At 33.3% G+C, this 26,363-nt stretch overlaps 2 protein-coding genes across 4 annotated transcripts; both read left to right on the top strand.

Annotated features, from left to right (window-relative positions):
- Nucleotides 1-1,325: 1,325 nt before the first annotated feature.
- Nucleotides 1,326-12,478, top strand: LOC132302505 (putative clathrin assembly protein At2g01600). Its single transcript, XM_059799391.1, has 15 exons — nucleotides 1,326-1,558; nucleotides 1,661-1,730; nucleotides 1,836-1,933; nucleotides 6,123-6,261; nucleotides 6,435-6,562; nucleotides 7,466-7,558; nucleotides 7,685-7,735; nucleotides 8,668-8,733; nucleotides 8,986-9,051; nucleotides 9,190-9,270; nucleotides 9,376-9,456; nucleotides 9,650-9,823; nucleotides 9,928-10,003; nucleotides 10,112-10,230; nucleotides 11,873-12,478. The coding sequence occupies exons 1-15, from the start codon at nucleotides 1,469-1,471 to the stop codon at nucleotides 12,212-12,214; spliced, it is 1,674 nt and encodes a 557-aa protein (XP_059655374.1). The 5' UTR covers nucleotides 1,326-1,468; the 3' UTR covers nucleotides 12,215-12,478.
- Nucleotides 12,479-18,438: 5,960 nt separating this feature from the next.
- Nucleotides 18,439-22,892, top strand: LOC132302504 (myosin-binding protein 3-like). 3 transcript variants are annotated; one of them, XM_059799390.1, is made up of 5 exons: nucleotides 18,439-20,133; nucleotides 20,238-20,306; nucleotides 20,401-20,583; nucleotides 20,667-22,132; nucleotides 22,250-22,892. In XM_059799390.1, exons 1-4 carry the CDS (start codon nucleotides 18,825-18,827, stop codon nucleotides 22,094-22,096), a joined length of 2,991 nt encoding a protein of 996 aa, XP_059655373.1. In that variant the 5' UTR covers nucleotides 18,439-18,824; the 3' UTR covers nucleotides 22,097-22,132; nucleotides 22,250-22,892. The 3 variants fall into 3 exon arrangements, with proteins under 3 accessions (XP_059655373.1, XP_059655371.1, XP_059655372.1); XM_059799388.1 differs by having other exon boundaries at nucleotides 20,211-20,306; XM_059799389.1 differs by having other exon boundaries at nucleotides 20,211-20,306; nucleotides 22,216-22,892.
- Nucleotides 22,893-26,363: the final 3,471 nt, after the last annotated feature.

Below are 26,363 nucleotides of genomic sequence, written 5' to 3'. Positions count from 1 at the left end.
GAGAAATATTTTGAGAAAAATTAAACGGTTACGAAAATTTACTTTCCTAAAAAAAATTTCTTTCGCACTAACCAAACTGTTAACAAATTTAAAAATTTTCTGTTCTTTTCCTTTCTATCTATTTCATGCTAAGCAAACAAACCCTTAATGTAATATTTTTGTGAATAATTAATACACTGTTATTGCACTTCTCTATCTATGTATATTTTGAAAGGTACATTTCTATCTTCTCTCTATATATATTTTGAAAGGTACATTTCTATATTTGGATTTGTGACTTATTGCATTGTTAGTTTCAATATGTTTCTTTTGAAATTGATTGATGCTTGGTCACTATTTTTATTAGGACTATGGTGCATCACGACTAAGACTAATTAAATTAATGAAAAGTATGAGACAGTTGATTTTCTTATACTCTGAAATAAAATCCTGGTTCTGCCAATAATTTCTTTCTAAGTGAATCGGTAAACAAAATTTTATAAAATGATGATTCTACACTTTCTGTTATGAAAATATTACCCTCATATGAAAATCATAGCGTTGCTGATTTTTCATACTCCAAGTTACCTTCCGACAATTAGAAAACGAGTTGCTGATTTTTCTTACTCCAAATTACTTTCTGACAATTAGAAAAAGATTTTATGAGAAATCAAAGTAAGCAATAAATGTCAAATGGTGTACCGTTCTTTATTAAGTGTTAAAAATAAAATAAAATAGTAATATTTACACCACACCGAATAACTTGTAGTGAATTGTTGAATAATTTTTATTTATCGCATAATTAATTAATTAAATTAATTAATTTAGTAATTTATTATAAATATTCTGTGTAAGAATTATTTTTCAATTGGGTGAGGATTATTATAATTTATTTTTCAGAGTACCAATTGGGTGAGAAAATCATTTTCTTTTTTTAAAAATAAAAATAAAAAAGTTGACATGTGATCAGAGTACCAATTGGGTGAGAAAATCATTTTCTTTTTTTAAAAAAAAAAAAAAGTTGACATGTGATCAGAGTACCAATTGTTTTAAAAAAAAAGAAAAAAAAATTGACATGTGATCAGAGTACCAATTGGGTGAGAAAATCATTTTCTTACGCACGATAAAGACCTAGGGAGTCAAAGCAATGACTGTTCTAGTGGTTCATGTGAATCCAACCCGTAAAGTGAAGTCACTAATTGAATTACATAGTTCCATAGTTAGTTGGACTCGGATAGAAGAATATTAGTAATTAAACAAATTTATGGACCATATAATATTTCGCGTAAATCTGGACCCTTGTAATTCACAAAAAAAAGTTTTGGTACTTAGTGAAGGGGCCGCCAAAAGCATATATACAGAGAGGAGAGAGAGAGAGCGCGAATAGTAACGAACAGTTTCTGCACTCGTCATGAAAGCGAGAGGGAGGGTCTAGAGAGAGAAACACCTTTGTCTGAGGATAGAGAGACAGAGAGACGGTGGTTGACAAATGGGTACACTTCAGACATGGCGGAAGGCCTACGGCGCTATTAAAGACCATACCACAGTTGGCCTCGCCCATGTCAATAGCGATTTCAAGGTCCCTATTCTCTCTCTCTCTCTCGAAACACGCACATAGACATATTTGTATTCCCAATTCTCAAAGATTATTTAGATTTGATTGATTGTGTTTGATAATTAGGATGTTGATGTTGCGATTGTTAAAGCTACGAATCACGTTGAGTGCCCACCTAAGGAGAGACACATTAGAAGTAAGTTCTTGTATTGCTGGCTCCAAATTACTCTTCTTTGGGTTTTTTCTACTTTTGATCAACCATGTGAAATTTTGGTTTTTGTGTGTGTGTGTGTGTTTGCAGAAATTTTGGCTGCCACTTCAGCGGTTCAGCCTCGAGCAGATGTTGCATACTGCATTCATGCGATTTCGAGGCGATTGACAAAGACGCATAATTGGACGGTGTGGATTTTATTTGTTTAATTTTTTGGCAATTTCAATGACATTATCATATTTTTACTCCATTAGTCAGATTTAATTTCTCTCTTAATTGAATGTTTGGAGACGAAATGGGTTTTACTGTTGTCTACTTCACCATAAATCATGTGGGGATTCTTTTCTTCTAGCATATGGTTATATGGTTCTGATTTAAACATGATCTGGGTTTCAAGCAAGAATCTTTTTTTCTTTTTCTTTTTTTTTATTCAATTCTTTTTCTTGGTTTAAGTATTTCATTTTTATGTGTCTGTCAAATAGTTACTTGGGATGGTATTAGTTATGTACCATCCTGTCTTTTGAAAGTGCAAATTTTTTAAAGATTACAAATGAAGTTTTAATTATATTTTATTAAGTGCTTTTTGTTTTGATAGTTATTTGTTCAAGTTTGGGAATGCACTTGTTTAATATTTATATCATGTGAGTCCAATGTATCTTCTTCGCTTGCCAACTGGTTATTAATTTCTCCCGTTCACTAAATCCAATCCTTACAGTTTTTTTTTTTTATTTTTTTATTATTATTATTATTCCTTGGTGGATAACAACAGTTTTGGATGACCCCCACCCAAAAAATAAATAAAGAAAGAATGATAGTTGTTTGCTTATTGGCCCTAGAAATCATCATCTTGAAATAAAGTTTGCTGTCTGTCTCGCTGTCTCTCGAGTAAGTACAGATCATGTGTCTGCCAGATATTTTTCTTCATGCTTTCTTAATTTATTAATTTTAGGGTTGGGAAATCAGATTTTCTTTATTTCAGTAAGATAAATATAAATTATGAAGGTGTAAATGAAGACTTCGAAATATGGAATTTGTAACCATATAGAAATTTGGCAGAAAATATCCAAGAGAAGTTACTCTTAAGGTATACTAAGGTGGTGCCTTAAGTGATGGGAATCTATAAATGGTGTTGGATGAGTATGAGGGACTGCTACCAGTGTTTGGACGTGAATTTGAAATGACAGCTGATCTCGACCGTTCTGCTAGGTATGAGGAGATTGGTGGCATTGGCTTAGTTTTTCCTGGGTTAACAAATCAGAATGCGCTATTTTTCTCGAAAGAAGGGAAAATATATGAAGGATAATCAATTACCATTTAAGTCAAAGATGTATTGTGATACGTGGATGTTGTGGTTCACTATAACCTTTCAGGTTGAACTTGGAAGGGTTAGTTTTTGCTATTTTGCGTTTTGTATGCGAATATCAGTTGGAAGGACCTCTTGACGCATAAAATATGTTCAAAGCAATATCATGCTGAAGTTTAAATAAAGTTGGAGGGTTTGATTGATTATTTATTAATTTTGTATTAGACTGGTTCCCGGAAAAGGGTCTTAATATTGATGATAGAGAAGTTCCATCTAGATGCAAATATTGTTGAAGCAAATATGAGAGAAATACAAATATCACATTTCATGGTTTGATGACAAAGGAAATGTTCGGGAAGGGGATGAAGGTAGTTTGGAACTTCCATTTTATCATCTTAGGGGTTGGAGTGTGAAATCATTGTGTGTTCACGATCAAGATATAGAGGAATTGCAGATAGAAAATTCTCTTTTTACTATTTCTATTTATAGAAATCCAAATTTCAAATCCATATGTGATCTCCCACCGCCCGTTCTCTTTCCTTCCTCCTCTGCAAGATAATTTTCTGCACTTAAAGCATCTATATATATATATATATATTTTTTTTTTTTCTTAGTTGGTACTCACACACACATGCATCCACTAAGGTTCGAACCTCTGACTTCCCTCTGGGAAGTAGGGGCATGGTACCGCTAGGCCATTGGCATGTTGGTGCATCTCTATATTTTGGTGATTCAATTAAAATTTTTAAAATCATTCTAAAAGTTGAGATTGTAGGGTAACAAGAGATCAAATTATAGAGAAACTGCAGATCATATAGACAAAAATCATTCTCTTTCACTAATTCTGAATTTCAAAATTCCCCCTTGTGTGATCTCCCCAACCTCTCCTCTTACCACAAGTTATTCCTGTATTGTTTACTGCTTGATCTTGATTGTTGTTTTGCTTGTTTCTTTCCATTGTTGATATTGGCAATGGCAACCTTCACATGGACATCATTTGGAGTAAGTATTATGATGCTAATTATTTTCTATTCACCTTCTGTATGCCACAGTTGTCCTAGCAACACATTAGATTTGTCCATGTTTACCTCATGACACGATTCTACATATTAGTGGAAGCCTCAGTTGGAGAAATAATCTTGGCATCGCATGTGAATTAACAACCTTGTGATGCAGGACCGAAATCTCCACTTTCTGATTCTTATCTTTGCAGTGTTCATCTATCTTCTGAGCAACTATAAATACAATGCCCTTCTCCAACCCATTTAAATTATATCACCGTTAATGTTCATGTCAGGGACATTCTTCAATCAATCGTTCTACTCTGATCTGAACAGTTGTTGAATCCAGCTTTTGCTTGATTGATGATGTTCAGTCCATGATTTGTATGGGTTGATTGGCATGCTTTGCAAGCAATGCAGCTTTGCTAAGCCTTAAAATGGCATCCAAATTGCATTTTCACCAGATTGAATTTATATATTGCAACCTAATCATTGATCCCTTTATATAGAACATTAGTATGTCAAGCAACAATCGGATCCCCTAATTCAATGAACCAGCCCTTGATAGAAAAAAAATGTCATGTATCTCATTGACAGTCTTCCTCTTTTGATGAAGATTATGTAATTTTCTGACTAGCATTCACTTCTTGTTACCTGCAACACGTCTTCCCTCCATTATGAATCTTGGCCTCAATCGTGCACTTGATGTTTCTTTTGATTCCCATGTGGCAATCAATTTTTTTTTTTAGTTTTATTCATTTCTCTCTAAAAAAATTTCAGTCTTCATCATCTATCTAATTTTATTCATTTCTCTCTAAATTTATTCATTTTAGAAAATTTCAAGACTATGTATATAGTCTGTAACTTCATGGGATTAAGATGTCTGTCAAAACAGGGACATTGATCCATAACCTCCCTCTCAATTAGAGAGGGATCTCTATCGATGATCCTCAAGTTGTTGATATCATCCTTCATTTGGAATATTAAATTTAATTAAGATGGTCAGAATCTGACTGTTCTCTCAACCATATTTCAGTAATCATGTGGAGCAGAGCCTCTGGTCAAAAGGAGGGCAATGACTTGATTACTTTAAAGAGATTTTCTGCCCCCTTAGGCAGTGTAGTCTGAGAGGAAGAGTGGAGGATACTTTCTTTTTCCCTAGTTGAAACTCACACACCCACTTTGCCTTTATGGGGACCTTCGCCTTTTTTTCTTCTTTCCTCTGTACTTTTTGCTGGGTAGAAATTACTTTTATTTTTTTTCCTCTTTCAATAGTAATATAGAAAAAGGTGTGTGATGTTGTGGCCCGAATTTGGTGCCAAGTCGTGTTGTGACCCGTTTATGACCCGACGACCCGTTGCATGAGCTTTTGCGTGGGCCCAAGCCCACCAAAAATTTGACCCGTTTTTGCTTGTGGGTCGTGGACCCCTAGTGAGTACTCTCTTGTAGCCCAATATATAAGGGCGTTTAGGGTTTGGAGTGCGAGAGATTGAGACACTGAAAATCGCAGAGAAAGAGAGTGGGGCTGAAACTTGTAATCTCCTATTTTTCGCATAGTGAAAAATTTCACCGGATCTCCACCATGGATGGAGGCTTTGCCGAACCACGCTAAATCTTTGTGTTCTTTGTGTGTGGTGTGATTACTTTTCTGTCGTGTTTCTTCATTTATTCTTGGGTTTGCTGCGTTTGTCGTAACAAGGTGTTTTAGTTGCTCCATTTGTCGCTGCAATCAAAGGATCAACTTGTGGTGATGTTGTCATCTGCTGGTCCCACACAGCCTCCAACATGAAAAAAGTGAGCAACAGAGTTCACATATAGCCGTTTGGTGCCTTCTTTGGTAGGGTAAATTTGTTTATTGAATTGTAATTGATACAAAAAAATAGTGTCAAATTCCTAATTTCCTATTTTAGCCAATACTGCAATTTGTACTTCATTTGCATTCACTCTGTGAATGATAACGCTACAAAAAGATTGAAAATTAAGTTTCTATTGTTTGCTTATATGTTGACAAATCTAGCTTGTCTTGCATGTAAACTTGTTTATATATGCTAACTCGTTGTCTTTGTTCGACAGGTAGCATTGAAGACTCTGGTAGTTATTCATAGGACATTAAGGGAGGGTGATCCTACATTTAGAGAAGAAATCCTGAATTTCCAACAGAGAGGGCGCATTCTCCAACTGTCTAATTTCAAGGATGATTCAAGTCCCATTGGTTAATTTTTAATACTCTATACTTGTTCTTTGTTATTTAAATTATTACTGCCTTTAAGCAGTCTAATTGAACTGTTCTTATTAAAATTTTATACTTGGAACAAGAAATTTTGATGCTTTCAGATTATTATTTTTATTTATTGAAATTCTTTAATTCTTTTTTTCACCTCCCAGCCTGGGATTGTTCTGCTTGGGTACGTACATATGCTTTGTTTTTGGAGGAACGACTTGAATGCTTTAGGGTTCTAAAGTATGATATTGAAGCTGAGCGCCTGCTTAGACCTGCCCAAGGGCAGGAAAAGGTATACCCAAAAGTATATGCATGTGTGTATATACATATAGACATGTAAATTATTACATAATTTTTCAACTGATAGGAAAGAGGGGGAAAAAAGGCAATGATGATAAAATTTCCCAATCAGAATGGAACACAAGTTGGTAAAGAGATAATATCTGGACACTTCATTTTGGTTTAGTACTTTTATATATTGTTGTTCTTTCCTTTTCTTTTTCTTTCTTTCCCTTTTCAATTAATAAGTTTTTTGTCACTTGTTATTTTTCTTAACTCAACAAAGGTTTGCTTGGTTATTTTTTAAGTAATTGAAATTGAATCTTTCTGAAGAGCTTCATGATACAATATAGGCTAGCATGTTCTCTCTTGCTGTCAGGAGTTTGTATTTTTGGAGACATTGTTTAGTTGAGTCTTATCTTTTCTATGTGGTCTATGTTGGAATTGTGTTTTTAAAAAGTGGAAAGAATGGGGTGCGGTATTTTGCCCGTGCAAGAGAGGCAAAAAAAGGCACAATTCAACTCAGCAAAGCCTTTCTTCCAACTACTTAAAAGAACAATGTAGATATTGTTTAAGCAGTTAAACATGGTTTAATTTTTTTTTTTTTTTTAAAAAAAAAAAAAAAAAAAAATGAATAACAAATAGAGTACTGGAAAATATCTATGGTTGAAATATTATCATAGGCAAAAAATACAGGAAAACATTATTGGTCACTTTTAAAAAGTAGGAGATAAGAAGTTGGAATCCATTAAATTAAGCATGGTCCCACAATCCATGACAACTTGAGGGGGAGGGGTTGGTTAATAGTTGAACCTTTTGTTTTGATCACTTTTTATTCACAAATATAAGTTGTGTCAAGCATATTTTGATGCCATTGGGTTTGATCACTTTTTATTTCCTGGTTTGCTTTTACCAGGGCTACAGTAGAACTAGGGAATTGAATAGTGAAGAACTGTTGGAGCAGTTGCCTGCTTTACAGCAGCTGCTATATCGTCTCATTGGATGTCAGGTACTTTTTCTGAACTCCAGAACTTATCATACACCAGGACATGTATATAAGTATGGAAGTTTCTGAATTGTTGATTATATATCAAAATCTATGAATGATAATTGATGTTGTATTCTGACTTTACAGCCCGAAGGAGCAGCTGTGAGCAACTATGTTATACAATATGCACTGGCTCTGGTATGCATGTTTTTTTCTTTCTTTTACTGGGTTTTTTTTAAACAAATATAGCCTTAAGGTGGTCTTCAACTGTGAGCATCTTCCCACCCCTATAAATCAATGATTAAAAATAGAGGAGACCTTTGACTTGGGCACTTTTCCACCCCCGTAAATCATGATTCAAAATAGAGGAGTAAGGCACTTTTCCACTGCAGCAGTAGTGGAGAAGGCTCAGTTAGCCAAAGTGATGTCCATTATTAGGTAATGGGTGTACTCGAGAGTAAAGGTTTGGAATTCGAGCTCTCTTTTTATGCTCCAAGTTAGATTCCAGTCACAAGTATAAGAAGGCTTAAAAAACTTGGGTCTAATTCACCAAAAAACAAAGGTTAAGAACTTGGGTCTACTAAACTGGAGAGACAGTGGTGAAATTTCTTGTGCTTTCCAAACTTAAGATTGGAAGTTAAGGCCCTTCTTATGAAAATTATGTCAAATTGCTCCGAGTGAACTTGTAGTTTGTGCTTACCATATGGGTATGGCATGCATGCTTGCTTGTAATTTTTAAAAAAATCACTTATTCTTTCTATGTGTGTACACACATATGAAATTGCATAGTGAGAAGGGACTTCTTATTGATGAGTACTACAGAATGTCCACTTTGGGACTTGCACTATGTAGCTTCTTCTTAGGGGTTGCGGGAGATTCCACTCAAGCTAAAGAAGAGCTTTATAGTAAGGAATAAAATTTGGGATATATTTATTTTCTGCCTCTTATCCCGCAGCTTTAAGGAAAAATAAGATTTCCCCCTCCTCTCCAGACCACCAATCACCCGAAAAACCATTCAATTCGACCACCAAAAAAGAGAAGAAGAGGATATGAAGTTAGAATATACAGACGAATCTGGTATAGAACTTACCTAATAATGACATGACCTTTTAATATGTTTTAATTCTCAGGTACTAAAAGAGAGTTTTAAAATCTATTGTGCAATCAATGATGGAATTATCAATCTTGTTGATAAGGTAAGACGGCTATATTGTTTCTTAAGATTACCTTCTTTAACAATGTACTACCTTGCATTTTTTACTTTTATTACCATTTTACCACCAGTCCATTGGCCCAAGTAATATTGCCCCTTCTCCCCATAGGGAAGGTGAGGGTTCGAGCCCCATAGGGGGCATTATGTGTATTGCTTTCCTACCCAAAATAAATAAATTAAAAACAAAAGCAAGAATGCTTGTTTTTCAATTTTTGATTTAAAATTTTCATTTCAGTTTTTTGAGATGCCAAGACATGAAGCCATTAAAGCCCTAGATATCTATAAACGAGCTGGCCAGCAGGTAATATCCGCATTGATCTTTTTACATTCATGCTGAATCTTCTTGGTTAACTGCTATTGTACTTTCAAAAGTACTTGGAGTGTTTGTCACTATTTCAGCTTCTTGGTGTAATGCTCAAGAAGCTTGTTTTTACTGCAGGCTGGAAGCCTTTCCGGTTTTTATGAAGTTTGCAAAGGATTGGAACTTGCTAGAAATTTCCAGTTTCCTGTTCTTAGAGAAGTAATGATGTTTTATTTTAGTTAATATTTTAGTAGGTTTTAGGTTATTTTTATTGATGAGATTGTTTTGAAAGACTCCACATTGACACTTGTTCACCTTTTCCAGCCTCCACAGTCCTTTCTTGTGACCATGGAAGATTATATAAGAGAGGCACCACGAATGGTGTCTGTTCCAAGGGAAACATTGGTCAGTATGATTATTTATGTGCAATTTCTTGAATGATATATTTCAAATCTGTATTACACTGCCAAGCTCTGTTTGGTACTACATTCTGTTTTTTACTTTTGACATGTACTCTTTTAATTAATGTTTTATGCAACTCCAACTTTGATGTTAGAAGTTATGTGCTGAGAATTGGTATATGGTCCCTATGGATTAGGAATATGTAGAAAGGCTCCAGTTGACATATAAACCAGAAGAAGTTCCATCTCCTTCTGATGATACAAAATTAGCCATTGATGACTCTAAACCACTGCACCCGGGTGATCTTGCTGTCTCAAATGTTGAGGCCCCTCCCCCTACTCAAAACAGTGTGGACACTGGGGATCTACTGGTAAAATTTCAGTTGTTACTTTCGGTGTTTAATTTTGATGTTTATCCTTGCATCCTTCCCTTTTCCTTTCATAATTTTTTTTTTTCTTATTTTGGCTGTCTCAGGGATTAACAGTTGCCACGTCTGATGCATTTGCAATTGAGGAAAGCAATGCTTTGGCTTTAGCCATAGTTCCATCTGGTGACATTTTCTTGTCATTTTCTGTTCTTTTCGACCCATGCTGCTTTGTCTAATTTTGTTGCACATTATGTTTTAGCAAGAAATGAAATAATTATGTGGTTTGTCTAGGTACTGCATCATTTGACTCTGGTGCTGTTCAAGCAAAAGATATGGATCCTACTGGATGGGAACTTGCCCTAGTCACCAATCTTAGCAGCAATGTTTCTTCAGTTAACGAGAGGCAATTGGTAGGCTATCCTATATTCCTAAGTGTTTTTTTTTTCCTCGCTTTTTTTGTGGGTGGGTAAGCACTCACACATGCATGGCACACACTATTGCATCAATTGCGACTTGAATCCTTAACCTCCCATATGATATGGGAGGAGGTCGAGGTACCAGTTAAGCTAAAACCTTGGTGCTAGTTTTTCCCTTTATAATATTCCTTGATTTTGGTTACCGTAATAAGAAAAAATATTACCTCTTGTTGTCGCTTTTAGAAGTTGTTGGACTAAACGCTGGTTCTTATTACTTACAGGATACATCTCATGTCTCATGATGCCTTTATTTTATGTGGATGGGATCGGCTACATGATTTCTATTTTCCATTTTTTTTTATTACAAGTGATTTCTTACAACATATAAGTTACATGTTAGGTCTGCATTGGCCAAAACATTGAGATAAGTGAAAATAACACTAAAGTTTTAAAATATATCTGTATATCATCAACATTTAGAAATACTGAAAAAAGAATGGAACGGGATTTCCTTCAACATGTCTGCTTTATACACACTTAGTTGAGCACATATATAGTAAGGGAACCCAACACCATTATCTCCAGCGACTCCAACCCTTCATTGTAGCAGCCATTGGCCAGAATCCACTAGTCCAGAAAAACTGGCTCGCCCTCAATCATCATTGCTTCTGATCCTATATCCCCTCAGCCACTGCTCCAGATGAAAACTCAAGGAGGCTTTGCTGAAACCTTCCACAGTTCCACTGTTGATTATGCCGCAGATGAATACCAATATAGGATCCCTCACCAAATTCCCAACCAGTTACCTGATGGAATCACACTTGTTGAGGAAAAAAGAAATTTAGTGATTGATGCTGATGAATTCTTATTAAAGGAGGATGTTGATGTCATAAATTCATATATAATCTATTTAATCGATGTTGAGGTGAGCCTACAAGTCACAAAAAGTTGCATGCCTTGAAAATTTTGGGGGGAAATTAGGTGGCTAAAGAAACTCAAAAATTCCTTTTTCTTTGGAAAGGAAGGTGTAAAAAATTAAGTGTCAAAATTCAGGCCCAGTTTTATCCAAGTGGAGGTGTTTGATGTTTGACAAACTCTCTGGTATTTCACGGAGAGTCATAATCTTGCATAAATTCTGCAATCAATTTAATATGTTCTGATTCTGCAGACTTCATGGTTGTACTTTGCATGCTTACAATTTCCGGTTGTTTGTTTTTTTTTTATTTTTTTTATTTTTTTTATTTATTTTTTTTTTTTCTACTGAAAATTTGCTCTTCATAGGTTTATTATAATTTTGTTCTCACCTGATACATCAGTCCACCATTTTGGCTGCGTTTAGAACAACATTTTAATGTAGGTCACAGGATGCTTTAGTTGTTGCGACATTTTAATGTAGGTCACAGGATGCTTTAGTTGTTGCATTGGTGTTCTCAATAATATCGTAGATAATATATGAAAAGCTGGAAGCCTTGATGTTAATGCATTCCTGTTTTAGACATTTGGTGTCGAATGGAAACAAAATGCCTTATACATCGCATTCATGATGGTTTCAAATGTTATGTTACAACTGTAAATTTCAAAAATCAAGAATTCACACTCAGATGTTTACATATGTGGGAACTGTTATGAATGTCAGGCTGGGGGATTGGACTTGCTCACTCTAGATAGTTTATACGACGAAGCAGCATACAGAGCCTCCCTGCAGCCAGTATATGGAATTCCCGCCCCGAATCCATTTGAGGTACCAGATCCATTTGCTTTGTCTAACAATCTCGCTCCTGCCCCATCAGTTCAATTGGCAGCCATGGCTCAACAACAGACGAATCTCTTTGCTCCATACCAACCTGCCTATTTTCAACCGCATCAGCAACAAGGGCCACAAAATCCCTTCGGTGATACAGGGTTTGGAGAATTTCCTGTAAACCATGTTTCTCACCAACAAACGAACAATCCATTTATAACCACTGGTTTACTTTAACCACATCTTTGGATCACATATACATAGCATTACCTGGATGTTGCAGTTGATTTTTGTGTATCTGGAGTTGAGAATAGCAGTGTGGGTTCGCGTATTCTGTCGCACCTTGAATCATTGTTGTTTTAGTTGTGAAAGATAGTGATCATATATTGAAGATGTAACCATTTTATTCATGATTGATATGATAGTCATTCTTATCATTCTGTAATTTGTTGGAGATTTGTTGCACGGAAATAGTGAATGTATTTGTTGGACTCGGCTTTATATGCTTATGTTGAATGGATCAGTGTAACATCAGCTTGGGGGTGGACTTGCAAGCAAGTTAGGTTAGGTTAGGTTAGGTGGTGCACGTTTGATATGCATAATTAGAAAGCATGCATAGGGAATAAGGGCCTCCTTTGTCAGTCTGAAAATAGAAAACTGTTTTTACATAACTGAAAATCAAAAAACTGTACAATAACTCTTCTTGGTTGAGTTTTGAAAACTCAATTATAAAAAGTTTTGTTTTCAAATAACTGTATTTTCTAGTTCTCAAAAAATAGTTTTCTATTTTCTGAATTTTTGATAATTAATTTCTAGAGTTACAAACCAATCAAGTCATAAAATTTGTGATATGAAATATCCATTATTTTAAAAATTCTCTTTTGTAATAGGGCATGTATGTTGTACAATATTTTTTAATTTTTTTAATTTTTTGCCAGAGGAAAATCTACTTGGTTGACTTTTTCGAATTATTTTTTGAAAACACACTTAAAAATAAAATCAGTTTTAGAGAACTATGGGTCTGTTTGGTTTGTAACTCTGAGAACAATTTTATGTTTTTAGAAAATTGTAGGCCCGTTTTCAAATAACAATCTTTTATAGTTCTCTGAAAACAGTTTTTTTTTTATTTTTGGGAACTGTTTTCAGAATTACAAACCAAGCAGACCCACTTTTCTCTTTTGTCTTATTATAACTGTATTTTTTGAATTATTTGAGAACTATTTTCTGAGTGACAAACTAAGTAGACCTTAATCTAATTGTTTTGAAGACAAATAGATGAAGATTTCTCGGAATAAGGGGAAGTGCAGTCTTGGCCAGCTACCGTGTGTAAAAGATAGTAGAAATTGTGTTTGGGTAGCTTTTAACGAAGGGAAAAGAAGAAAGGATTGGGAGAGATTAGATAACCCTCCAAATCCATAATGTGCCATCATCCTTACCAAAAATGAGGAGATTTGGAAGGAAAAGACAATTGGTTATATAACCCAAAAGGCTAAAACGGTACAGGCGCCTACTCTCTACAGGGGAGGTCAAGAGTTCAAACGTTGGTGGAGATGTGGAATGTGTGTTGATCCAAATCCCTAATGTGCCATCATCCCATTTTTGCCTCCACCAAGACTTGAATAGAAACCTTGATCTCCCTTTTGAAAGTATGAGTCTAGTACCGTTGGGCCACTTATCCTTCGGTAATTTATAACACCTTACAAAATGGTTAATAATAACAATTTAGTTGTTGTCCTTTCTTTTCTTTTTTTCCTTTCTTTTATTTTCTTTTATAACTAATGTCATCATTTTTTTCTCTCTCATTTTATCCAAACAAATAATTTAACCTTATCACTTCAAATTTGTTGCGAAATTAAACAAAAAACACATAAAATAGATCAAACAATTTTTACTTGGTTCACCTAAAAATTAGGGCTACGTCCAAGAGTTGCAGATATTTCACTATAATAATCAAAACAATAAACTGATACAGAGACACACTAAGACAACGTAACAAATGCAAAAATTACCAAAATACCATCCAAAAAATTTGCCACCCATCAAAATTCATATCCCCTTTTAAAGTGGAATTTGTTCTTCAAATAGTACCTACTCATGCATTATCAAACACAATTTATGAAAGCAATAGATGAAAATTTTCAAAATTTCAAATTCAAAACAAGCAGCCTTATTATTACCACTTTTATAGAAATTTAAATGACCTAGCAAACACCATTTACCATTAAGGAGGGGAGCCAAAAAGCAAAAGGCAAAGACGGGTCCTCCTATACAATGTCTCCAAAATTCAAATGCTCTTAAATCACCATCATTACAATTGAAACCTCCAACCATTCACATAGATTCTCTTCTCTGTTTTCTTTTTATTCTTTTTCTTTTCCTTTTCCTTTTCCTTTTTCATTTCTTTATTTCTTCGTACCTTATTATTTTTCACAGCTGTTCTCATTATCATCCCTCTTTCTTCTATTTTTTATCACAGGATCCCAAGTTTAGTGACCTTTAGTTGTCTTAAAGACAAGGACCAAATAGAATAATTTAGGTCCCAAAATCTTTCAGAAACCCCTGTTGTGTAAGTCATTGTAACACAATCATATATATATATATATATATATATATATATATATCGGAAATCATCTCTTGCTCATTGGTGAGCAAAAAATTCATCCGCACCATACATGAGCAGCATGATGGACTGTTGTGATTGTTATATTTTTTTGATAACTATATTTGGATGGTCGTGATTCGGATGAATTTTTTATTCGTCGGTGAACTAGAAATATATATATATATATAACCGTGACATGTTGACATCTAAGAGAGTCATTGTCACGGCCGCTCGGCCATGGCGTGTTTGGTTAACAGAAGATAGTCAAATTCCGGCCATAATGAGAGGGGCCTACGCTTTTTAATAAGGCTGAATGTCACGCCTCCATTTCTTCAATCATGATTCTTTTTTAATTCTTTTGGAATTAAGTTTGATGTCATGCCCACCAGAAATCAATCGTTTCTCAAATGGAAACAAAACTGGACCAACTCAGGTAGACTCATCTCTAATGAAACAGAGACACAATTTGAACATGTTCAAATCAATTAATAATACTTCTATGAATCTTAAACCACTAACAAAATATTTTTTTGAACTCAAATGTTTAAAAATAGTTTAACAATCAAAGTGATTTTGTGTATACAACAATTTCAAGAACAGAAAACTGTTTTCAAAAATTGGAAATTTGCCAGAAAAATGGTCCAAATCAAGTGGTTGAATAGCGGACATATTTGAAAAACAATGTTCGAGTTATGATTAGTAATAAGCATATGGTCCCTTGTATGATCATTATACGTACAAGATTAAGCAAAATACTGTTTAATTTATGAGGTGTGTTTGGGTGTCTTTGAAACCACGCCAGCCCTGTAGATAAAGCTTGTTGGGTCCTCCATTTGCTTGAAAGTTTGAAACAGGTGAATGGACGGTACCGCCAAATATATAACTATGTCTTTGTTCAACTAATCGCATGATTTTGATGTCAGGTTTTGAAATCGTCAAACCAAAGAATTAGGAACTCGGAGGCACATCATTTTGGACCATTCAAGATTGTATTGGCCAAACACAAACTATATAAAATTGATATAGTTTGATTGTAACACTTTTAATACAGTCATTGATCAAATGCTATGGTCATCCGTGATATATATATATATATATATATATGAGGAGTGCTAGGGTGCTAGAGACCGTCCTTCCACAATTGCTCTCCTTATTCACAATTTCTATTATTATGCATGAGATGTCTCGTACATTTATGAAAATCAATAATATAAATTTTTAAGACAAAATTATCCTTTCCCCCTTTCATATTTCTTCGCTCTCAGTTTTATCCCGTATACATATACAAACACTCACATACACATAATATATTTTTACATTAATTAGTATACTCTGCGTAGCATTTTTATCTCTTATTTGAAAAAGTGTGCAAAAAATACCCCTAATCTTTTCACAGTGTGTAAAAATACCCCTCTTAACATAAATTAGTTCTGTAATACCCGCTTTGCCCTTTTACTCTTTCGAAAATACTCAAGGGGGTATATATGCTATTAATGTCATAGTATAGGAGTGTTATGTGCACATTATGCTTTTTTTAAAAAAATAATAATAATAATAAAAAAATTCTCAATGTCCATCTCTAAACTTTTGATTTTTTTTTTTTTTTTTTTTAAACTTTGAGAATTTGTAGAACAAGGATTTGAATTTATTGAGGTTTCAGTTTATTGTTTTCTACTAATTTTTTTTTCTTTATTTTATTTTATTTCAAACAAAAAAAAAAAAGGAAAAAAATTCCAATATCAGTTTGCACTATTTTTCAGAGTTTGGAGCATATTTGTTTCCTTTAATTTGCACTTTATTTACTTGTCCATTGTCGGCGTCCTCCAATAGTGTCATTTTCAGTCATTTTACAATATTATTTATTTTTATATATTTTATAAAATGGTTCAATAAGTGTAATTTAGTCAACTTAGGGTTTAAATTTGTGAGAGGGACCTATTTGCACAAAATTGAAACTTTATTGGTGTTTTTTTGCACGTGAATGGTGTCCTCCAATAGTGTCTTTTTCAGTTATTTTATAAAATTATTTATTTTTATATATTTTATAAAATGATTCAGTAAGGATAATTTAGTCAACTTATGGTTTAAATTGAGGGACTTATTTACATCAAATTGAAACTTTAGGAGTGTTTTTTTGCACGTGAAGGGTGTGATATGCACTTTAAGCAAACTTTAGAAATGTTTTCTGCACTTGACCCATATATATATTTATATATTTGTGTGTGTGTATATATATATATATATATATATATGTATATATATATATATATATCAATAACATTCTAAATTGTCCAAAAAAAAAAAAAATCACATTGATAATTAAAATTAATTTCGTAATATAATCACATTGATATATTAATTAAGATAAGCAGATTACATGATTAAATAATGATAACAATTTACAAAAAATTTACAATAATAAATTATATATTTTCTAGTCTAATTAGATTTCTTTTATTAAAAAAACTCATAATAAATAGGTAATTTCAATTTTATAGAAATTCTTCTAAACACCTTATATTAATTTAAAAAATAAAAACACATAATAAATAAGTAATTTGTATATACTTTTTTTATTTGTTTTCTTGTCTAATTAGGGAGACTAAATTATTTATTTTCTTTATATATTTTTCTATCTAGTTAGATTTTATTTTATTAAAAAGAATTTCTATTAAATTGATAATTTGAGTTTTATAGAAACTCTTTTAAACACCTTATATTAATTAAAAAGAAATAAAAAAATCATAAAAAAATAGGTAGTTTTATAGAAACTCTTAACTCTACTAAGACGTATATACTTCTTTTATTTTTATATTTTTTGTCTAATTAGAGTGACTAAATTATTTACTTTCTTTATATATTTTCTTGCTAATTAAATTTTATTTTATTAAAAATCTCATAATAAATATTTAATTTGAGTTTTATAGAAACTCTTCCAAATAACTTATATTAATAATAAAAATAAAAAATCATACTAAATAAGTAATTTGTGTTAGAATTTTATAAAAACTCTTTTAAAAATCTTTTTATACGTATTAACTAATAAATACTTTTTATATTTATAAATAAATATTGTACTAAAATATTGAAACTTTTTTACACTTTTAATAATAAATAAAATACATATATGTATATCGATTAAGTGGGGAGAGAAAAAAAAAATTTATCGTTATGTGACTTCTAGGACAGAGTATAGGATACGAAAGCAACCCATGTGGATTATGGTTAAAACCCACCCATGAGAAGAAGGAATGCAGTTGTAACTACAGCACGGAACATCACCATTTAAGCATTAGTTGGTCATTTTGAGATGGTAAATGAAGCTGCAAGAAATTCATGCAATGGTTTATTCTTACGAGTCTTGGACCTTTGTAGAAGATGTATTATTAAATTACAGTCATAAGTATACATTTATGTGCTCAATAATGAAAATTTTCATCAAATGTTTGGGAAAATTTTCGAAGTCCATTGGAATTTGTGTTTGAAGAATAGAATTTTTTTTTACTCCACCGCAAAATTGAAAATTGTTTTGTGAATTGGATATTTAAGAGTTGGTCGGGAGAAGGAGAAGAGGATGGGAAAGGAAAGAAAAATGGAGTTTCACTTTTGTATAAACACAGACATATAAATCAATGAAGTGAATAGTCTTCACATTTTATATATTGACCTAATAATATCAAAAGCCACGTCATGATTAGTTCCAGCACCTAGCATCCTTCGTGGCCCCCACATAACTTTGATTATGGTCCACCAACCCATATTTTTGGTTGGTAGGTCCATTCCTTTGATGCCCTAAAACAAAAACAGAGTGGAGAAAGCAGAAACGGCTAAGGAAAAGGTGTTTGGATCCAAAGTTAACTCTATCTCACCCCACTGGGATTTTATTATAACCCAAAAAAATGTACAGAATTTCTAGCAGGAACAATCTAGAAGTCTATTAGCTCTTTTGACGTTAAATGGTTGCTTAGAACTTTGTCAAAACTCGAAGGAATTCATGTTTTAATTTTCTGTAGTTGGAAGTCGTCTTCTTTAGCTCTCTCTAAACAACACCACATCTACCTCACTGTTCAAAGTTCTAAATTTCTTAATCTCTCTCTCTCTATTCTACCTCTCACAAGCACAAAGCTGTTTTCCATCTGATTCTTCTGTCTGTCTATCTATCTATTATATATATATATATATATATATATATATATATATTATATCTTCTGTTCCCCTGTAAATAGCAAGAACAGAGCATCAACAATGGCGGCCAACAAATTTGCGACCATGTTGCACAGAAATACCAACAAGATCACTCTAATTCTTATCTATGCAGTCCTTGAATGGATTCTGATAATCCTCCTCCTCCTGAATTCTCTGTTTTCCTATCTGATCATCAAATTCGCGGACTACTTCGGTCTCAAAACACCCTGCCTTTGGTGTTCTCGTGTGGATCACATCTTTGAGCCCCGAAAAAAACCCAATTCATACAGAGATCTTCTCTGTGAAGCACATGCCACAGAGATTTCCAAATTGGGTTACTGCTCGAATCATCGGAAGTTAGTTGAATCGCAATATATGTGCGAGGACTGCTCATCCTCGCTACCAAACAATGACGGGGTTTCAAAGAATTTTGCTTTCTTTCCATGGATGAAAGAACTTGGGGTGATTCAGAGTGAAGGAAAGAAGATTGTTGAAAATGGTGAAGTGGGTTTGAAGTGTTCGTGTTGTGGTGTGAGCATGGACAGCAAAAGCAACTCTCCGTATATTGTTATCAAGCCTGCTTGGGATGTTCTGGATTATACCCAGAAAGGAAATTTGATTGCAGACGCAGGGAATGATGATGATGATCATATTGAAGAAGGAGATTGTTCGGGTCCGAGCAGATCAGATTTTTTGGTAGATCGATGTGAAGACGAGCGTGAAATTGAGAAAGAGGTTGAGAATCAGATGATTTCCGGGTTTAATGGACGTTTCGGTTTTGGAGAAGAGGAAGCAGAGGAGGATTGCTCTGTTTCTAATTCAAATTCCGAATTGAAAGAATTCGGAGGTGTTTGGCAAGCAGAGAAAGAACCCATTAAGGAGGACAATTCAAATGTGGTTATGGAAGATCCGTGGTCCGATGAGACCATCAATTCCATAGATGATTCATCTCTTGAAATCATTCCTCAGCATTTGGAGTTCTTTGTAGGTCAAGGTGGTTGTCGACTGATTCCAGTGGAATTGATTGATTCAACCACTGAGGAAAATCAGAGCAAGTACAGAATTAAGGAAGAAGATCATGAAAATAATGATATTCAGGAAGCCAATTTAGGGTCTGTATTGCAGGATGAGGCACGAATTGGAGAGAGTGAAGAGGAACCTAGATTTGCAGTGATTGAATCTGTGGAAATGGAAGAGAATGAGAATTCTCTTGTAATTCATGAAAAAGATTTTGATTTGATGAGAGAGGTGTGTGAACAAGTTGCTATGACTCAAGCAGCCCAAACCCCACCTAAGGATGTTGATGATGATGTTCAAGCACCAGTGGCAGCAGAAGCGAACGAAAGGGATTCAGATGATTCTCCTCAAGGTACTTGCACACCTTAAAATCCTAAATAATGTTACATGTAGATTAAAATTTCAATTTTTTTTTTATGATATATGCAGTTTTTGAAGAATTGTCTCAATTTGTAGTCAATGACGATGTTCAAGCACCGGTGGCAGCAGAAGCTAACGAAAGGGATTCAGATGATTCTCCTCCAGGTACTTGAAGAACTTAAAATTTTTGATTAAATTTCTTTCATGCTCTTATGTTAAATCTAGAATAAATTTTGAAATATTTTGATGATATATGCAGTTTTTGAAGAAATGTGTCAATTTGTAGTCAATGAAACTGAAGTAGAGGTCTCTATAGGGACAGATATACCTGATCTTGATCCAACAGATGAGATTCAAACTCGAGAAATTCCCACTTCATATCAATGCATACATGAAGATCCTTCCACCAGTTCTGCTAATCTAGATGCTGATAATGATCATGGTAAGCCTCAAATTCTTATCTTGTAACATCATAGTTTAGTTTAATTGTATAAGAATGTTAATTTGGAATTTTTTTTATATTAGGTTGTAAGCAAACTGAGGAAGAAACAATTGTATGCAAAACAATAACAGTTGAGATGAGTGAGACATCAATAAGCAATCATTTTCCTTTGTGTTCTGAGCTTAATGAAATTGAGGATGATAAAGTCCCAGATACACCTACTTCAACAGAAAGTCTCCACCACTTGCACAAGAAATTGCTACTACTCGAGAAAAGGGAATCGGGAACTGAAGAGTCTCTGGATGGAAGTGTGATAAGTGAGTTTGAAGGTGGTGAGGGAGTTGTGACAGTTGACCGCCTGACATCGGCTCTCAGAGCTGAAAGAAAGGCTTTACATGCTTTATATACGGAACTCGAAGAAGAGCGGAGTGCTTCCGCAGTAGCTGCCAGCCAGACCATGGCGATGATAAATAGGCTTCAAGAAGAGAAGGCAGCAATGCAGATGGAAGCCTTGCAGTACCAGAGAATGATGGAAGAACAATCTGAATACGATCAAGAAGCTTTGCAGCTTTTGAATGAGCTTATGGTAAAGAGGGAGAGGGAAAAGCATGAGCTAGAGAAAGAGATTGAAATTTATCGGAAGAAGGTTTTGGATTACGAGTCAAAGGAAAAGATGAAGATGTTAAGAAAGAGTAAAGATGGTAGCAGCAGTAGAAGTGGGACTTCCTCTGCTTCTTGTAGCCATGCCGAGGATAGTGATGGGCTGTCTATCGATTTGAATCAAGAAGCGAAGGAAGAAGATGGCTTCTATGGCCATCAAGAAAGTGGCAACCACAACACCCCTGTTGAGGCAGTTCTAAACTTGGAGGAATCATTGGCCAACTTTGAGGAAGAGAGAATGTCCATTCTAGAGCAACTCAAGGTTTTAGAAGAGAAGCTTTTTACATTGGCTGACGAAGAGGAAAATCATATTCAGGATATAAAACCAATTGACCATTTATGTGAAGAGAATGGTAAACATCTGGATGAGAATTCCGATTGTGATTGTGATTGTGATTGTGAAGTGAATGGGGATGAAAATGGTTTCTCGAAGGAAATGAATGGGAAGCATGAAGAGAAAAGAACAATGGGTGCAACAACAGGAAAGAGGCTTCTTCCTCTTTTTGATGAAATTAGTGCAGAAAATGAAAATGGGATGTTGAATGGTCACGGAAATGGGATGTTGAATGGGCACGGAAATGGGGTGTTGAATGGGCATGAAAATGGGGTGGATTCTGTCACAAGAATCAAATTGGGGAACAAGAAACTTGCCGTTGAAGAGGAAGTGGATCATCTCTATGAGAGGCTACAAGCGCTTGAAGGAGACAGAGAGTTCCTAAAGCATTGCATTAGCTCCTTAAAGAAAGGTGATGAGGGCATGGATCTTCTCAATGAGATTTTACATCATCTTCGCGATTTACGCAATGTGGAGCTCCGTGTGAGGAATCTGGATGATCACTGTGTTCTAGTATGACACTGTCCTCAGCTATCGTGACCAAGAAGATAATCGGTAATATGATCTACCATATCCTCATTAGTATTTACATGTTTCTCATAGAAATGTAATGTAATAATGTCAACTTGTAATTGCAGTTGTTCATTTGTTTTGGATGCTTGGTGAATGCAGATTGTGTTCTCGGAATTGATCAATGGCTTTGGACTTGGATGAAAAGCACTGCATATATCCAGTGAAAAGCGGATGCGGTTTCGCATGTTTTAAACATTGGAAAGGAGGTCCTTCGATGGAGAGGGAGGCTCCTGAGGTTTGGTGAACTTGGTGGACTGGAAATTGAAGCTTGTCTGCCTAACCTTTTGTTTTCTTCTTTGTTTTCATGGTTTTTTTGAGTCCAAGTAAAGCCCTAATTTTTGTGGGTTGTGACCATCTCAACCTTTTTAGGGAAAGGAGGATGATGGGTGCATGTGTGTGTAGGCTAGTAAGGTGACTAGGTGAGGCCACCCTGTAATTTGTATGTTATGAGAGAAAGAAAAAAAAGCCTGGCTTGCAAAGCTGGAGAAAAACAACAGAGACTCCAGTGCCAGGTTCATACCACTAGTTATCATAGACATTTAGAAAAAAAGGAATTTTTTTTTTTTTTTTTTTTTTTTGGGGGGAGGGGAATGAAGAAAGGCAAGTAATTCCCTTTTCTCTCTCTCATATCTGCATCATTTCATCATATGAGGTTTGTTTATTATTATTTGAAAGGGGCATAGTTGATTAGTTGTATACTACATGTATCTATCTGTAAGTATATAAAGTGAGTGTTTGTTTATATTGATGTTTTGTTTATACCTCTTCATCATTATTTTCTTTGTTTTGAAGTTGGTGACAGAAGTGAATGTGCAAACAATGTTAAAAAATGGAATAAATTAATTAGAAGAGGAAGCAATGTCTGCTTTCACTTTGGATTTTGCTTCAAGTATAAAACAACTCCTTGGTAGGTGTGGAATGACAAAAGTCAGTAGATTATTTAATTAGGCAAAGCAAAGTTTGGTTGTTCAGACAGCTATTATCGCTGGTCCAAGGGTATTATTGGAGAGGTTAGTCTTCCATGTTCAGAAAAATGAATTCCCCAACACTGTAACTCAACACCGTACATATCCACTATGTTCTATCAAGAATTGATAAAGGTAAAATAGAAACCTTACTTTTTTAAAATTCTGAATTGATAAATATATCCACTATGTGGAATGACAAAAGTCAGTTTGAGGTACTTTTTTAACTCAAACTCCTTTGTAGCTCAATTGCTTCATTCTTCTTTCAAATTCTGAATTGATAAAGATAAAATAGAAACCTTATTTTTTTAAACAGATTTAATTTAATTTTCAATATGATTGAAAACCGATCAGATTGAGAATATCACCCTAAGATCACTCTTGTGATGGTGCGTGCTCTCAAGTATATAAAAATATATAGAACAATCAATGTGAGTTTTTGTAGAAAAAAAAATAATAACTCGGTCGGACATGTTTTGACACCAAATTTTACCAATTACAAAATTTATATCTAACAATTTTAAGCCCATTATAATTGACTGAAATAAGTAGATATAAATATATTAAAAATTGATATATTTGAAGAATTTAACAAAACCAAAAATTAAAATAAAAGATGTCACTCTCACACTTTCAATACAGTTTTACTCTCACGGTTCACGTACAATTTTGTTCCTATTTCTTTTTATATGACATAAATTTCGATACTTTCCTGCTCACGTTCAACAATCATGACTAAACAATTATATACGCTAGTTTTTTCTAGAAGGACGAGTGTCTTTGACTTCGCAACAACTGCCATCTCTTTGTTTCAATAATTCAGACTCTAAGGTGGATAATCTAAAAATAAAAGACAATACTTGGGTGTGGAGGAGGATAGAGTTTATCCTCCCAACTTATGTAGTCTAATATAATTTTGAAACATATTTTAAATTATAAAAATTTTAAAAATAATTATTACTTATTTTCAATTCGTTTGGGCAACTTGAATATAGGCAGGGTCAACCCGTCATGACCCATAGACCCATTAATTATTATTTTTAATTATTTTTTATTTTATTTTTATTTTTTAATTTTTAAAATTTTTTTATTAAATGTTAACATGATTAACATATATTATATGTTTGATTATTTATCATGTGTGTCTTAAGAAAAGACAACTTAATTATTTCAAAAATAAAATAAAACTTAACTGTGAAGGTAATATCTATTTATATTGAGAGGTACAAATACAACGCATTATATTTTCAACTTCAAAATTTTTAAACAATACATTGTAATCTATATATTCTTTACTTTGAGAAAAAAAGAGATCAATAATTGAAATTTCTCTATTTTCATATTGGCCGATCCATTCTTTTGAGAGAAATATGCACACCGTAGAAAATTGAAGCATATTATTTATATGGGATTGTTACTTGGCCTTATTACTGATGACAACAATTTTATAAGGAAAAAAAAAAACGAAAAGAAAAAAAGAACATAAGGACAATAAAAATCATATTATTTTATATTGGTCTGATGACGCATACTTGATGATTGTAAGAGTGGTCAATCAGGTGGTTCAATGGAAGGTCAATATAGATTGGTTGTGATAAAATAGGTTCTTTGTCATTGGTGACGATGGCACAACTTGTTTAAAACATGCATTAATTTAATTTAAAAGTTTACATCATTTTCTATTCTACTGTAGTTTATCTACTATTTTTGTCAATGATTTAATGTAACGATTATACAATCCATTCCAAGATTTCTTCATGCATTTTAATTAATGATTAATGATTATTGAGTTTTTGTGGCTGAGAATTAATTTATATTTGGCGGGTCAAACTTAATCACCACCCACCGTTTTATGGCATCATCATCTGTATAATGAAAGTCAAGAGTTCACATCCATGGCTGTGAATTGAATCCAGTTCAAAAGGTCAATTTCACATTTTTTGTTCTTTTTCTCATGATGTAATTATTTTTTCATACTGCTATAAATACACTATAATAGTAATTTTTTAAAAATTTATTTATTTAACTATTTTTAAAATTTTTTTTTTGGGAAGGTTTTAAAATTTTTTATTTTTTAATTATTTTAGAAGAAGTTTCTAGAAAGAGAAACTTAAAAAGAGATGATTGATAAGAAACAAATTTAAAGAGATGATTGTGATAAAGAGAATTTTAGAAAGAGAAATGAGTTAAGTGCAATATAAAATATATGTAAGTTGTTGTGTGTTTATTATGTGATGGGTGAAATATGGGTTGAATATGGTTAATCATATTTAATCTATTTTGATCTCAAATTAAGTGGTTAAAAATTACCCAACTTATCTTGACCTTTAAATTAAAATGATTCACCAATAACTATTAAAATACAAGCGAATATGGACGGGGTTAATGGTTCTAGACTATTTTGTCACTCCTAAGTTAGACAAGGTTTGGCCTATAGAAAATTTGAATAAAATGTGTATTTTTTTTTTTGACCAGTAATTTACTCAAGAAAATTGTTTCACTTTCAAATATATACAATAAAGTTTTAAGGTGAATTGTACACTGCTAATGTCAGGAATGCGAACGTTGAACCAGGTTAGTCAATTGTATTCGTAGTCTGTTACATTTATCACACAATTACAACACCCTTGCCTACACACGCTTCAACTCACAATACTACGTATATAATTAATTTTTTTTAATGATGAGTAGGTCCTTTGACTTTGCTGTTGGTGCCCTTTCCTTCTTTCATACTCTTACCTTGTGGATTCGTACTGTCGCATTCTAACGAAATCGAACAAAATCAGTATAAATTAATTGATATAAGTTAATTTTTAAATTATGTATTTTTTTTAATTTAATTTTTAAGAGAATAATTTTTATTAATTTTTTATTATTATATTAAATTATTAATAGTGAATGAATTTATCAATTTGGACAATACTTAGGTCCTCGTAAGGATTTACAATATACTCACCGCTGATATAAATCAATAATAAATATATACGTTTTATTTTAATTAATAAATTATATTCGTAAATGATAATCAAATTACCATCTCTTATTTGATAATGAAATATCTATTTCATCATTTTAATTTCATAATTAATGATCATATCTATTTATTATTAATTCATACTTTCTCGTCCCATATTAGATGTCCCTCGTGGAAAGTAGAATTTTTTAAAGGGATATGTAATTATTACATTGTCCCTTTTAAAAATTACAAAATTATCCTTTCGAGTTTAAATATGTATATAATCAAGTTT

Source organism: Cornus florida, unplaced genomic scaffold (assembly GCF_030987335.1).
Source record: "Cornus florida cultivar Cherokee Brave unplaced genomic scaffold, ASM3098733v1 CherokeeBrave_3.0.0_Hap2_Chr04, whole genome shotgun sequence".
Taxonomy (NCBI): Eukaryota; Viridiplantae; Streptophyta; class Magnoliopsida; order Cornales; family Cornaceae; genus Cornus; species Cornus florida.
This window is presented reverse-complemented; position numbering and strand designations above follow the sequence as displayed.

Bases quoted from the DNA above. Each gene is read 5' to 3' on its own strand.
- LOC132302505 (XM_059799391.1), top strand. From the start codon at position 1,469: ATGGGTACACTTCAGACATGGCGGAAGGCCTACGGCGCTATTAAAGAC. The intron at 6,262-6,434 runs GTTAATTTTTAA...TTCACCTCCCAG, and splicing joins GGATGATTCAAGTCCCATTG to CCTGGGATTGTTCTGCTTGG. The intron at 9,052-9,189 runs GTAATATCCGCA...TTTTTACTGCAG, and splicing joins ATAAACGAGCTGGCCAGCAG to GCTGGAAGCCTTTCCGGTTT.
- LOC132302504 (XM_059799388.1), top strand. From the start codon at position 18,825: ATGGCGGCCAACAAATTTGCGACCATGTTGCACAGAAATACCAACAAG. The intron at 20,307-20,400 runs GTACTTGAAGAA...TGATATATGCAG, and splicing joins TTCAGATGATTCTCCTCCAG to TTTTTGAAGAAATGTGTCAA. The intron at 20,584-20,666 runs GTAAGCCTCAAA...TTTTTATATTAG, and splicing joins AGATGCTGATAATGATCATG to GTTGTAAGCAAACTGAGGAA.